Here is a 15,772-nt window from a genome sequence, read left to right on the forward strand (position 1 = left end):
TATAAGATGAAAGACTTCCCATGTTTAAGCTGTTGAGTCTTCCTGGCAATCAAAATGAGAAGCTGTGCATATGAAGAAAGAAAGAAGGCCGACTCTGTGTGTGTGCATGTGTGTGTGTGTTGGGGTAGAGGAAGAGAGGCACATGTCAGGAGGAATCAGGGGACATACAAAATATAGCTACAAAAAGTAAATTGAAAGAGGGACCTAGAGTCAATTAAATTAGGCATATATTTTTAAAGCAATGAATGTATGGCGGAAACCGTGCTAGACGCTAAAGTGATCAGGACAAATGAGATTTGCGACTTACCCTCAAAAGATGTCTCATCCAAGTGAAAAGAAACACATATATGTTCATGAAACATGTACAGCTATGATAGAAGTACTTAGGAGGTAGATTTGGGACAGGAGAAAAACATGAGGTGGGGATAAGAGGAATCCCAAGATGAGAAAGGGTCATAAGAAAAATTTTCTGAACAGATGCCACTGAAAGGAAGTAAGACATTACACTTAACTATGGTGCTCCCTACCGCTATCCTTGGGTACAATATAACAGAGCTCTACTGTGGGTGCTGATTGGGAAGTTAGATGCCCAAGCAAGAGATTCTCAAGGCAACTTAAAACCTGGGCAACTCCGTCTACTCTCATAGGCAGAAAGCCCTGCTTACTGTAGATTTGGGTACCAATGTGATTCACAGCATATCGAAAACAACCACATGCCGAAGGATTTCTTGAAGTCTACTGTTTTTTAAACTTTCTTTTGCCACATAGATAATCTCTCTCGGTGATATTTTAAAGGATCATTAATGATGAACTCTTAATCATTTTTCTCATTTGTAAGAGAAATGAGCAAAACACTTAAAAATCAATGAAAGTACATGGAATGTTGACTTTCAAAAAACCAACATAGTCAGGTATTTTAAGATGTCTATCTAATAGAGACATGTTTACTTTTCATGTAAATTTAGATATTTACATGATATTTAGAGAGGTCCTGAGATAGTAGCTTACCAGAGAAACATTTATTGTATGATATGTACTCAGAAATTAACTTACATTCTGTCAAACTTCAGGTACAAGGCACTGAAGATTTTACAAAGGTAATGATTGTTCAAACTTTGGTTGATGTGAAAAACTTCAGATGGAACACTAGAAAGTATGTACCTTCGCGTAAAGCATCTCTTCCAGTATCATGTGAGTTAGAGTTCTTTGAGTAATTGAGACCTTAATTTCCATTTATAAAATTTTATATATTTATAAAATAGCCATATATATATTTGGAAACTATTGAATGCATTCTACCTAGAGTACTGGAAAAGCATTTTAATTGCCATATTTGATATCTGATGGGGGAATCCAGATTGAGAATATCCGTGTTGTAGTAGGAATTATTCTACATTTCATCTATAAGAATAAACATGCATAATTATCAAAATACCATGGAAAAAATAATGTGGGAATTTTTATTTTTCAAGATTTTATTTATTTATTTTAGAGAGAGCTGGGGTAGGCAGAGGGGTAGGGGGGAGAGGGAGAGAGAGAGAATCTCAAACAGACTCCCCACTGAGAGCAGAGCCCAACTTGGGGCTCGATCTTACAACCCTGAGATCATGACCTGAGCCGAAACAAAGATTTGGAGGTTCAATTGACTGAGCAACCCAGGTGCCCCAATGAGACAATTTTTAGCTCTTCCCCCAAATTAACATATTTTATGTAGCAGTAATAATGGAAATACTGTTGTACTATCGGACTGTTCCAATTACCCACAGGCCTGGCTTTCATTCTCAACACATCTTAACATAAATGTATTCGGGATGATGGGAAAATAGCTCATTTTTTCTTTCTTTCCAAACTTCTTGCACATTTGTTACATAATCTTTATAATAAAAGACTTTTAAGCCTTTTTTTTTAAATGTGACACTTCTTCCCACCAATTGAGATTACCACCAATTTCAGATCAGAGGCCCTGAGTGTGAATGATTTGAACCTGGCCTAATGTGACAGTTGAACTAATAGAAACAGAGCTTTGTTCCAATGCTTGAACTAACACAGTCTTTCTTGAACCAGCTGCAAGCAGACTCTATAAAGAAGACCTTCAATTTGACACAAATATTGAGGTAAATTTAAAGCAGAGTCTTTTTAAAAGCTTTAATTTGGGGAAAAGAGAGTCTGGAATGTACAGAAATTATCAATATGTTTCTCTTAATCTGAAGGAGTTTACCTGTTAATCATTTTGTAGATATTGATATGAACACTGTCTCTTAGTCCAGGGTATAGTGGAAATTGCATTTATATTTTTAGGTAAATATTGATAAATGACAGAGAAAAACAAAGTTCAGAAGATACCAGGATATTTATTTTGAATCACATGCGCCACCACGCACTACTGGGGTGGCTGGCTAGGATTGTCGTGTACATGAGCCCCTCCCACTTCTCTGCCTTGGGCAGAAATTTTGACTGGTCTGAAGCCTTCATTGCTACCTCAACTACGCATCTGGGATCTTCCAACCTGGAGGCAGTTTGCTCAATTATTCACAATGCCTGTCACAAAGCAGGAGCTCAACAATGAATGTACTAATCTACTCTGCCCCAGGCTAACCTAAGTTATCCAGAAAATCTCATAAATATTGGTTAATTTCATAGTCCCCTATGAACTTGGATAGGTCACTTAGGGATCTTGGGATCTTCAAAACCCTGGGCCAACTTGGCAACAGTTATAAAACACTACAGGGCCCTGGACATGAAAGTAGGGCACAGAGAAATAGGATGGAAGTACCGCACTACACCAGCTTGCTTGTAGACTGAATCCTGGGGAGTTCCAGATGAGGTGGAGAATTTATTTTTAAATCTAGTTTGTGCCGAGCTGGTCATATTACTCCAGGAGGTGCTGATTATAATAACCACGATCTGAGTGATGTCTGCTACAAATACACAAGCCAGAAAATTGTGTTCTTGGTCGTTAAAAATATGTTTTACGTCAAGTCCATTTGCTCTATCAGCACTAGACATAAAACTCTGAGAACACACGTTCTTTCTCCCCTGAACCTCTCAACAAGTGTATGTTGCAAGAAAGGTGATTACAGGTTCTGCTGGGGGAAGTTGAAGGTGTTTCTCTCATGTCTGTCCGGTCTTCACGAGGCCAACACTTGTCTTTAATACCCACTTCCCATCCAGCATAAAGGCAAGAAATTCACCCCCTCCCTAAACATTTTGGAGTCTTTCTGGGGATGTTTTTCCTCAACCTTCCCTGGTTGTTCCTTGTTGCCTAGAACTACTGACTCAATAACAGAGGGGCTGAGAGTATGGGCTCTGGCATGGGACTCCTGGTTTGCTTCCTGGTTCCATCACTTCTTAGCCATGTGAGCTTGGACAGATTTCGTAATCTATTTAAGCATCATTTTCTGCAACTACAAAACTGAGACAGTAACCATACGGACCTCGTGTAGTGCTGCTGTGCAGATTAAAGAAATGAAAAGTACACTGCTTAGTGCTTGGCACATAACAAACAATCCATACACATAATTTCTATTATTCTCTTCTAACCCCTTCTTCACGTTGTAAACTACTTCTCCAAACTTCTCATGCTCCCCAGATACTAATTTTCTAAAAAATACGGATACAGGTACCTCCTCTAATTCTCCCAAACACAGTTGCTGCTGAAGACTAGGAAGTAACAAAGGGAAATTACAATTTAAAAAATGAAGAAGATGAGGAGAACACTTGAGATAAAATATTAGATGGCTTCTAGGGGCCACTGGGTAGCCTATCTTTCCCTTTAGGCTGGACGAGCTGCCAAGCTTGTAGCAGTCAGCTTAATAGCATATTTTGAAGAATGAGGAGGCAGGGAAGCTAATGCTCTCCCTGTACATATTCCCCAAATTGCTGCTTTTTCATAATTTAAAAAAACCTGATTGCATGAGGTTGTTAATATAGAGAAGCGAGAGACATTTCATTAAATGGTAGAAACATCAGCTACTGAGTCTTATAAAGACAATTGTCAAATTGTGTTATTTAGTAAATGCTTTTTCTCCTTGATGTTAGATCCTGGCTATGTTTCTGGGCCAGCTCCCTCCATGCTCCCCCAACCCCTCCTCCTGCCACCACCCCAGAACTGTGGCTTTACCTTCACATAGTATAAAGGCCCATTGCAGCACCCAGCAGCTCTTTACAAAGTGTTTTGGTTCCCAGGATGGGAGTACACAGTGCTGCTGTTGCTAGAAGTCCCAGTCCTCAGTTCCCTGCTCCCTAGACCAGATTTGACACCTGCCCTGCTTTATAAATCTAATCCTTATTAACAGTCTCAGAATTTGACTCCTATCTCCTATCTCAATTTCTAGATTCAACAGCCTACAGGGTTACTTGATAGTATCAAGGAAAAAATGGACATCTATACGGTCGCCTAAATAAGACTTCAGTGAAAATCTGGTAAGCTGCCTCAGTTTTCCTCAACACGATCTGGATCACACCTGTCCCTGGAGATACAAGCTGAAGCCAGAAGTTCATGTGCCCTTTGGTGTGACAATATGAATTATACCCCTTTCCGCTAGTCATTATTTGTGATATGATGATTTTCCACTAGCCTGTTGATTCCTCTAATGATACTATTTCTAAATTCTAATTTGGAAAATTAACTCTAAAATAAGATTCCTTTATCTAGAATTCTGAAATAGACTCATGGTTTCCCTCTCTATTCTGCTACTTAATCTCACATGCAGCATGGTCATTTTTCAGGCTGCCATGTACTATGGAAGATATAAACAAGTAACAAAGGTATAAACAGGTAATAAGCAATGACTTCAATTTTCAAGAGTTTCTGTTCTAGTTAAGGAGGCAAAACCGATCAGAAGGCAGTTGAATAGCCATTTGAGATACACTGTGGATAGTGCCAACTGAAGCTCAAGGAATACAAAACAGAAACAGCTGCAGGCGAACATAAACTCTTTGTGGAGAAGGAAGAGGGTGTTTGGAATAGGGGACACAGGAAACCAAGGCTTCTAGGGAAAATGAGTAAGCCAGGGTGGCCTTTGGTTGCTCAAAACGTAGCATCCATGGGGAAGTGTGTGTGTGTGTGTGTGTGTGTGTGTGTGTGTGTGTGACTATGTTACATAAAGTATATCACTGGGTTAAAAAAATGACCTTCCCATAAATCTTTGTGTCTCCATTTAAAAAATGTTAACTCTTGCATGCTACTTCCTATGACGAAGACCATATTTAAAAATAGATTCAAAGGGTAACAATAAACTATGAAAAAGTATTTTTAAGAATTACTTGTAATAGGGCGCCTGGGTGGCTCAGTTGGTTAAGCGACTGCCTTCGGCTCAGGTCATGATCCTGGAGTCCTGGGATTGAGTCCCACATCGGGCTCCCTGCTCAGCAGGGAGTCTGCTTCTCCCTCTGCCCCTCTTCCCTCTCGTGCTCTCTATCTCAAATAAATAAATAAAATCTTAAAAAAAAAGAATTACTTGTAATAAAGTCAAAATCTTCACGGGATAAAAAAATGTATACAAAATGATAAGGAAAACACTATGACTCCAATAGGCAAATTTAAGAACAGCCAATTCAGGAAAAAGACAATAGCCAGAATAGGGGGGAAGATAAGAAGTGCCAAGTTAAACAACAATGAAGTATTAACGTTGACTTTTTAAAATTAAAATTTTTATTCCATGGTAACATCTATTTTCCTTGAAATAGATGAAAATAGAGTGATACTTGTTTTCTTATATTTTGCTGGTAGATGATTAAACGGAATTTGAAACAAAAGTCATAAAAATGCTCATATACTTTGACTCCATGAATTTGCTTCTGGGAATCAATCCAAAAAGAGTAATCCAAAGTAGTAAAGTAGACATATGTACAAACTGTCCTGTGCACCACTATTTCTAATGGCAAACATTAAAAAGAGTCCAAGTGTCCAATAGTAAGAAAGTACGTAATTTCACTACTGACCACCTGTTAGAGGAAATATCATACAACCTTTAAAAAGATTGGGCATATAGTCCGATGTAAAATATAAAAAGGAAGGCAAACCTGTACATACAACTTTCTTAACATGAAAAGAGGTCGGGGGCGCCTGGGTGGCTCAGTCAGTTAAGTGTCTGCCTTCCGCTCAGGTCATGATCCCAGGGGCCTGGGCACGAGCCCCGCGTCGGGCTTCCTGCTCAGTGGGAGACTCCTTCTCCTTCTCCCTCTGCCTCTCCCCCTGCTTGTTCTCTCTCCCTCTCTTTCAAATAAATAAAATCTTAAAAAACAAAACAAAAAAAGAGGCCAGAAAAGATAAACCCAAATGATTCAACCAGGTGTTAGAAAGGTGAGAGTAGGGCGCCTGGGTGGCTCAGTTGGTTAAGCGTCTGCCTTTGGCTCAGGTCATGATCCCAGGGTCCTGGGGATCAAGCCCCACATTGGACTCCTTGCTCAGCAGGGAATCTTCTCCCTTTCCTCCCTGCTCCTGCTCTCTCTCTCTCTCTCTCTCTCTCACTATCTCTGTCTCTCTCTCTCCAATAAATAAATAAAATCTAAAAACAAAAAACAGGGCGCCTGGGTGGCCCAGTTGGTTAAGCGACTGCGTTTGGCTCAGGTCATGATCCTGGAGTCCCGGGATCGAGTCCCACATCGGGGGGGGGGGGGGTCCCTGCTCAGCGGGGAGTCTGCTTCTCCCTCTGACCCTCCCCCCTCTCATGTGCTCTCTCTCTCTCTCTCTCATTCTCACTCTCTCAAATAAATAAATAAATAAAATCTTTAAAAGAAAAAGAAAGGTGAGAGTAGGGACAGGTGTGTTTACCTCTTATCTTATTTTCCATGGTTTTATTGCTCTTGTAATGGAAAACATGATTGTAAAACTCCTAAGCATTATTCAAATATAAATAGTGTGGAACTTGTCTGTTCCTTTCTGCCTCCCTTTACACTCAGCCATCCCCATGCGGTGAAAAGGAGTGGTAGCAGCTAGAGCTGAGACGCCATCTGGGTTTTCCACAGTGGAACGTGCTCCTCCTAATAGTCCATAAACTACCCCTGTCCCGTTCAGTAGGCCCCAGGGGCTTCTCAGACTCGGACCCGCAGTTTAAATCACGCCACCACCACTTTGGGAAAGATGACTGACTCACACTCACTCACCCACTCGATGTCCTTCCTCTGCCTCAGCAATAATGACCAGGAGGTATTTCCTGTAAGAATGAAAACTGACCCTCTAGTACATCCTGTTCAGGGTTATAAGTCAATATTGAAAAACTCCAAAGCTCTTTTGCATTTGTTTTTCTTTCCCCCTCTCTACTTTTCTATTAGGAATGGTTGACAACACTTTTGAAGACTGATGCACATATGGGCACTACTGTCACGAGTCACCTCCTGTTTTTGAAACTCATTTCCCTGCATCAAAAGGAAGCGACTTCAAGCTGGATCCCATATGGATGATCTTGGTGCCACAAGGAAAGATGTCTGGACCTTGCAACCATTCCATCTAAAATATATTTTTTGGAATATTTTCTTGATTTAAAATCTCTTTTATGGTAAATATCTAAAACATCTCAGAAAAATCAGAGAGTAAGTTTCCGTTTTAGAGCCAGAAAATAAGCTTAGGCCACCTAGGATAGTTTGCATAGTGCTCTTAGAGCATAAATGGTTTGATTCACTTTATGAAAAATAAAACGCTATTAAAATGTAGTTTAAATGTTGATCTTAAACCACGTATTGATTTTTGTCATTCATTGCACTTCACCCATCTTGGAACCACTCAGTGAATAAAATAGTAAAGAATGGAAACTGATTTACACTTAAACAATGTAACTCAGTCCTAAATGAAACTTCCAGGGTCCATCCATTTTGTTCATCATCTCATTACGACAATGAGCCCAATGCCTGGCATATCATGTGTTTTTTTTTTTTTTTTTTTTTTTTTTAGAGAGAGAGCTGGCCGGGGGGGAGGGCAGGGAGAGAGAGAGAGAGAATCCCAAGCACCCTCCACACTCATCATGGAGCCTAGTGCAGGGCTTGATCTCACAATCCTGAGATTATGACCTGAGCCGAAATGAAAAGTCAGATGCTCAACCAACTGGGCCACCCAGATGCCCCGGCACATCATTTTTTAAAATAGTCTTAACCAGGGGCACCTGGGTGGCTCAGTCGGTTCAGCATCCAGCTCTTGATTTCGGCTCAGGTCATGATCTCATGGTTATGGGATCAAGCCCTGCACTGGGCTCTACGCTCAGCAGGGAGTCTGCCTAAGATTTTTCTACTCTCTCTCTCCCTCTGCCCCTTCCCCTGCTCTCTCTCTCTTTCTCTCTCAAATAAATAGATAAGTCTTTTTAAAAAAACAGTCTTAACCAGTTAAGGGTTATTGCATGCTTTCCATAGTGTCTAACAAACTCTATGCACTTACGGACTGACTTAATCTTCACAAGCATATAAGGCAGATACTATTATTTCCAATTTACAAATGTGTAAACTGAAAGAGTGTGAATAATTTGCCAAATATCTCACAACTAGTAATAGGCAGAACAGAGATTTGGGAACAAGCCTGTGATTGGCTATTATACCATATGTCTCTCCAGTATGGTAAGTCCTAAATAAATATCTGAAAAATTAATAAAAATTTAAATATATGTCTTCAGGACCATGCTTCCACCTGGGGGTTGGAAATCTGAATATTAAACTTTGTCTTCTACAAGTGGTGGTAGGCACATTTTCAGAAGCCAAGTATAGAGACTCCATTCACAAAAGGTCCTTGCAGAGAAAACAATTTGGTTTGTTTATGTTGCGAAAGTCAAATCAAACTACTATCACCTCTCTCCAAAACTGAACTCAACCAGTTTTTATTCTAATGATAATTGACTAGCAGCTGTTTTAGTGTTTGAGGGAACCCCATTAATGAGTACCCTTTTTCTCCTGAGTGTTAATGAAAATTAAAGCAAAGGTTTGAGGCAGTTAGAGACTAAACAACCCACACACCCCCCCACACACACACTCATGCACACGCCTTTATTAGTAACTGAACTGACATAAAGAACATGGTTGCCTTCTGACCCCCAGAATTGGATGTATTGACCATTGTAGGCATTTATCATTAAGTTTACTGCATAGCTGAGAACAATAAACAATGCAAGGTTTGTAGAGTCAAATTCAGTCTTAAAAGAAATCAGGAAGAAAGGGGTGACAAAGAATGCCCAGATTCTGCTTCCAAATTCATCAATAAGCCACTCGACCTTGGCAGAATGAATGAGTTGGTGACAAGCTATGAGTGTTGGGGTAATGGGGAGTAAAGCCCTCAATCCCGAACAAGACACCAGGTGGGGAAAAAGTTCTCCACCAGTAGCTTGTCACTTACAGTGAGCTCAGTATGCACCACACTCTCTTCGGAGTCTTTTGCCCTCATTAGCTCTGGCAATCAACCCAGGAACTTTAGGAAGTGAGTACTATCATTGCCTCATTTTACAGAGGAAATAATGGGATTTAGGGAATTCGGATAAATTACTCAAAATCACAGCTAGATGTGGGGCACCTGGGTGGCTCAGTTGTTTGGTGTCTGCCTTCGGCTCAGATATATTAGTCATGGTCAGTTTTTGGACAGGTTTGTGTTCTGGAGTGTAATCATTTTCACATGGGGAAAGAACCCTGAGCAAGGTACTGAGATATGAAGTAATTCCAGAGCCAGGCATGGTATATACCCACCCATCAGCAGGATCTGGGTGATTGCTGCCAGGACTTTTCCCTCATCTGAAATAATGTAATGCGCTGACTTTGACCTGAGGAGGACACTTAGAGCTCACTTACACTTGACTCTTCAGTGGAAACCCCTTTATTTGCTTACAAAGCCCAGAATGTCTGCTTTTAAAATTTTTAGATAAAAGGCTTTCCTTGAGGGTGCCTGGGTGGCTCAGTCAGTTAAGCGTCTGCCTTCGGCTCAGGTCATGATCCCAGGGTCCTGGGATCGAGTCCCGCATCAGGCTCCCTGCTCTGTGGGGAGCCTGCTTCTCCCTCTCCTCCTCACTTGTGCTCTCTCTCTCACTATCTCTATCTCTCTCTCTCAAATAAATAAAATCTAAAAAAAAAAAAAAGGCTTTCCTTGATCCTTTGATTCTTGGATTTCTTTTTAATTTAGCTTTTAACTTTTATGGTGCTTAAGCCCAGTTTGTAATTTCCCCCCCAGATTCTTAATCATGTATGTTCTATGTCAGTCTCACTAATGAGAAACCGGAAACATTGCAAATGAAGGAATATTCTTCCCAAGGGTCATTCGTGGCTCAAACAGTGACAGGAGGGTGCCTGGGTGGCTCAGTTGGTTAAGCGACTGCCTTCGGCTCAGGTCATGATCCTGGAGTCCCAGGATCGAGTCCCGCATCGGGCTCCCTGCTTGGCGGGGAGTCTGCTTCTCCCTCTGACCCTCTTCCCTCTCGTGCTCTCTATCTCTCATTCTCTCTCTCTCAAATAAATAAATAAAATCTTTAAAAAAAAAAAAAAAAACAGTGACAGGAAAGTGCTATAGTTTCCACCTGCCATTAGATTTGTAAAAGCCCTCTCAGTGAGCTGAACAAATCCCCATTTTGTTGCCAAATAGTCCTCTTACCATTAAAAATAACCCTCTGTGTTGTTATTACTCCTGGAAAGTCGGCAGAGCTATATGTGAATATCCCTCCACCAGAAAGCAAAATCCCAGTCCCAAAGTTCACTTAGGGAGGTACTGAAACTCTGCTATTACCTTCTGTTTCAAACCAAGTGCACATTAGTGGGGAATATCAGCAATGAATAGCCAGAGTTTCAAACACATGACTAACTCTCTGATATTAGCCAGGACTCCTCATCAGCTCATACTCTGCACCACAAAGTAAACAGTTGGAAAATTACCCTCAGGAATACCTCTCAACAATATCACTCCATGAAGTCTTTACCCTCTCCGTAAGACCTTTGGGAAGGAAGCAGAATAGGGAAAACTTAGCTAAGCTATTAGATTCCTGACTCTACAAGAACTCTTAAATAAACCAGTTCTTTTCCTACCATAAAATGATCCATAAGGATTTTCCTTTCGCATAAATATCTCTCCCAGCTCCCTTCGTTAGCCACAAGAGTCTACAAAGGAGTAAGCTAGAGCCAGATTTATCCCATCCAGTTCTTTGAGACTGAAGAAGCTCGAAGAATCACTCTTTATCTGAAAGGCCTCTAACCTGCCTTAGCAGCTGAAGCCAGCCAGGTGTTTGAAAAGCCACATAAGAATTGGGAAGCATAATACACCCCAAACATGAAAGTATGTTTCAGTCTTCCCAGACACGTTGGAGTGTTACAGACCAGAGTTCAAAGCTAAGTTCATCTTTCCACAAGTACTTACTGAATAGAGCAATGAATAGACAGAAAGGGTCCACCCTCCTTTTGAACTCAGATTCTAGCTCTCTTTCTTATTAAGGGGTGTCTTTGAGCAAGTCACTTGGCTTGTATGAGGCTGGGTGTCCTCATCTCTAAAATAGAGGAAATAGTATTTATCCCATAGAATTCTTGCACGAGGGATGCCTGGGTGGCTCAGCTGGTTAAGCGTCTGCCTTCAGCTCAGGTCATGATCCCAGGGTCCTGGGACTGAACCCCACATCGGGCTCCCTGCTCAGCGGGGAGTCTGTTTCTCCCTCTGCCTGCCTGTATCTCTCTCTCTCTCTCTGACAAATAAATAAAATCTTAAAAATAAAGAATTCTTGCATAAACAAATGAGAAATTATATCTAAAACATTTAAACAGTTCATGGATTATAGGAAGTTCTCAACAAATAGTTATTTTGATATTAGCCTATGATCTTGAGATACAGCAAAACAGTGTTTGCATTTGTCATCAAGTGTCTGCAGTAATGCCAAAGGATAGGAAAGTAAATTTGAAGATTTCAACTCAACCTTCCACTGATTTCACCAGCATCTGTTTACAAAGATCCAGGCTTCTATTTCCACTTCAATTCCTATAGTTTCTCATGTATTAGGCACTGGGGTCAGCACTGAGGAGGATAAAAAGGAGGATCTGATTCAAAGCTTTGTTATTTTGGCTTCTTTTTGTGGGAATGTGTGCTGCTATACTTCCATTTGTGAAGTGAAGGTAGATTATTTAGTCCAGAGTCCTTTTCACAGCAATAAATGTGTGTATTTTCTATCAATGTCCTGCTCTTCACTGCTACCTCACACAATCACAGGAAATTTTCATGATGGGTAGCTAACACTTTTACTCAGCTCAGCTTCTCCATCTAGTGGCCTGAGTAAAAGTGCCCCTTGAAGGTTAGAAGTGATCCCTAGCAGTGGCATAATGATTTCCAACCCTCACCCCTGAGGCATTGACCCTTTGGCTTTGCTCAACATTGGAACTAAGTAAGCCACCCATGGGACAGTCTCCAGACTGTTTGCTCAAACTGTTCCACCCAGAGTCTGGGATATCTTAATTCATACTGATGAGGAGTCAGCAATAGTCCTACTCACTGGCTAAATGTCCTTGGCCATTTTGTTTTCTCCATAATACTGAAAAATTATGGTTCCCTTCTGCTGCCCTCTAGGCAGGGTGAAAGGCACAGATGCCATTGAGGAGAGGGACTTATAGATTGAATTGAAATTTTTTTTCATTTTTTTCCTGAAGATAATGGGGAAGAGAAAGGTTAGTTATAACAATGTGTCAAGACTACTTCATTTTCTCTCTCTCTCTCTCTCTCTCTCTCTCTCTCTCTCTCTCACTCACACACACACACACACACACACACCACTTTCTTCATACACAGAATGGCAGACCATTGACTGTTACCCCAGATTTCTTACACACAGAAAAGAATGCGTTAGATAACTTGGAAGACATTCCCTAAAATGTATTGCAGTTGGTCAGCCTGGAAAAGAAAGTGGTTTTGACAGAGAAGAATGGGAGAAACAGATTAGTGCAGCCCTAGATTTCTTAGACCTGTATTCAGTGGACACCCCTAATTTTCAATATATGCTTTGTTAAGAATTTTCTTTCTTACTTCACTGCTTCACTTAATTCGCTGAGGAAAGGGTTTCCTGAATTTTAGATATTCCCCGGGCAAGAAAATCTGCCACCCTAACATCTTTCCTAGAGTTAATTACCCGAGGGATTAATGAAAACATTGGATGGTGGTACTGTTGGAGAAATATAATGAAAAAATCTCCTGCCATCCCAGAAAAATCTTTCCATAAAAGTAGAAAAAAAAAGTTTTATTATTGAATAAGCACGGAACCAGAATGTGCAGCAAGCCACAAGTGATTCACTACGGAGATTGTCAAGACAATGGAATTGTGCCCTTTTATCTAACCAAGGAGATACAATCCATTGCATGCATTCTCTCAAGATAAACAGTGCCTAGTCCTCAAATAAGAGGATTTGACTGTACCACCTGCCACACACAACTCACCCTAAATTCATTTGGTAACATATTTGCTAATTGTCCTTAAGAGAGCATTTCCTCTTTTTTCCATGGAAGTAGCTTGCAGTTTGGAGTCCCCAGGCCAGCTGAATTTCTGCGGCTATTCCCCAGGGGTAGGGGGACTGGGAAGTTGGGCACGATCTTCCTTGATGATTACATTTCAAAGAGAAATCTCCCAGATCCTGAAGGAAACTTCATTCCTGGGTTGCTTATTCAACCTTTACAAGAGTTACTTGCCTTTCAAAGATAGAAAGAACTTACAAGTTTTCTAATGGAAAAGCTTTAAGAAAAGAGCCAGAGAGAAAGTCTCCACCCTCATTTTCAGCAGAGAGAATTAAACTTCTTATCTTTTAAATTTGTATTTGCCCTTAGAGTACTAAAATGTTAGAAATACTCACGTATTTTGCTTTGAGCCTCCAGTGCCCCTAGACTGGCATTGCCCTCCTTTCCTTACGGCTCCTCCTCAGGTCAGAATATTTTCTCCTCCCCTGCAGGGACTGTTATCTGTCTGCCAGCTGGTAGTGAAGCCCTCCTGGAAATGCTCCACAGACACAGACTGAAGCCTGGGGAGCAGCTACCAAGGGTGGCTGCAGAACTAGTACTCTCCCCATGCTGCTCCTGACTGTGGCAAGTGTGACCTCTGCATTACTCAAGGACAGGCAAGAAAGTAGCTTGCATTTTGTCTTATCTCATTTCAAGGAACTCCATGAGGGCAAGCCTGTATGTGCTTTGCTCCACGTTGAACCCGCCGTGCCCAGCGTATAGTAGGTGTTCAACATATACTCGTTAAAGAAATGAAGAAACGAATGAGTGATCAAGCTGGAACCAGCCATCAAATATAAGGATAATACCAAAAATCGATGGTTCCCTGTCCCCAAGTTCATTTCTTTGTTTTTATAACCTCTTTTTTTTCCGTTGAGACATAATTTACATACAGTAAAATGCACCCTTTTTGGTAGACAGCTATTTCGATTATGAGACACTCGTGCAGTCATGTTGCACCACCACAAGATACAAAAGAACAGAAAAATTCCCTCCTGCCCCTTGAAGGTCAATCCCTCCCCCACCCCTTGCTCCTGGCCACTGCTGATATATTTTCTGTCCCTACCATTTTGCCTTGGACAGAATGTCATATAAAGGTAGCCTTTAAGTCTGGCTTCTTTCACTTCGTGTGATGCATTTGAGATTCATCTGTGTTGTTGCATGAATTTGTAGTCCATTCCTTTTTATTATCGGTCAGTCTTGGAGGGATGCAACAGTTTGTCTAGCTGTTCACCCCTTGGAAATCATTTGGGTTATTTCCAGGGTTTGAGGAGCAATTCTGAGTAAAGCAGCTATTGCATGCAGGTTCCTAGAGATCTTATGTTTTATTTCACTTGGGATTGCTAAATTGTATGATGAGGCTATGCTTATAAGAAACTACCATGCTGGTTTTCAAAGAGGCTGAACAAGTTTGCATTCCCATCAGCAATGCATGCAGCAAGCCCTGCGTTCCCTCACCAGCGCTTGGTGTCATCAGTTTTTCTGTTGTTTTCAATGTTAGCCATTCTAATAGGTGTAAATAAGACAACCACAGACCCACAATGGCTTTACTTAGGCTAAGTCACCAAATGGGGGCTTAATACCTAACTAAGTGCAATTTCAATCTCCTCCAGAAATTTAAGTCTTAACTGGTGAGTCGGGAATTGTCTCATCAACATCAGTGATCCTCTTCATCCCGGAAAGGAAGATGAGGTAATCCACCTAATAAGACCCCCTGTCCATCGTCCCTCTAAGGGAAAGTGACTTTGACTGGAACAATTCTTTCTTTTATTTTGCTAATAACTTTCCTGGCCCACCCTCCTATAAAAACCTTCCATTTTATACAGCCCCTCAGAGCATCTCTCTACTTGCTGGATGGGATACTGCCCAAGTCCTGAGTCTCTTATAAAGCCAATTAACTCTTCAAAATCACTTGACTGACCTGTTTTTTAGCAAATGTGTATAAAGGTATTACATTGTGGTTTGATTTACATTTCCCTAATGACTATGGTATTGAACATTTTTTTCATGTATGTATTTACCATCTGTATATTTTCTCTGTTGAAATGTCTGTTCAAATATTTTGGCCATTTTGTTATTGGCTGTTTGTTTTCTTAGTGAGTTTTGAGAGTTCTTTATATATTCTGGATAAAATCTTTTTATCAGATATATGCTTTGTTAATAATTTCTATTGGTCATTGGATTGACTTAACTTGTTTTAACCTTTTTTGTTTTTTATTTTTAAAGATTTTATTTATTTTTATTTATTTGACACAAAGAGAGAGATAGTGAGAGAGAGAGAGCACAAGCAGGGGGAGCAGGAGAGGGAGAAGCAGGCTCCCTGCTGAGCAGGGAGCCCGATGCGGGGCTCGATCCCAG

At 40.8% G+C, this 15,772-nt stretch overlaps 1 protein-coding gene across 11 annotated transcripts in view; it reads left to right on the top strand.

Moving 5' to 3' along the window:
- SLC9C1 (solute carrier family 9 member C1) overlaps positions 1 to 7,636 on the top strand; it is an 80,215-nt gene extending 72,579 nt beyond the window's left edge. For 10 of the 11 annotated variants that reach the window (XM_035724072.1, XM_035724075.1, XM_035724076.1 and 7 more), the window contains 4 exons: positions 1,071 to 1,191; positions 2,065 to 2,114; positions 4,335 to 4,422; positions 7,276 to 7,636. In XM_035724072.1, coding sequence (XP_035579965.1) covers positions 1,071 to 1,191; positions 2,065 to 2,114; positions 4,335 to 4,400 — 237 coding nt within the window. In that variant the 3' untranslated portion in view covers positions 4,401 to 4,422; positions 7,276 to 7,636. The remainder of the gene's footprint in view (positions 1 to 1,070; positions 1,192 to 2,064; positions 2,115 to 4,334; positions 4,423 to 7,275) is intronic. The other variant, XM_035724073.1, reaches the window with a different exon arrangement.
- Positions 7,637 to 15,772: the final 8,136 nt, after the last annotated feature.

This window comes from Zalophus californianus, chromosome 1 (assembly GCF_009762305.2).
Source record: "Zalophus californianus isolate mZalCal1 chromosome 1, mZalCal1.pri.v2, whole genome shotgun sequence".
In the NCBI taxonomy this organism is placed as follows: domain Eukaryota; kingdom Metazoa; phylum Chordata; class Mammalia; order Carnivora; family Otariidae; genus Zalophus; species Zalophus californianus.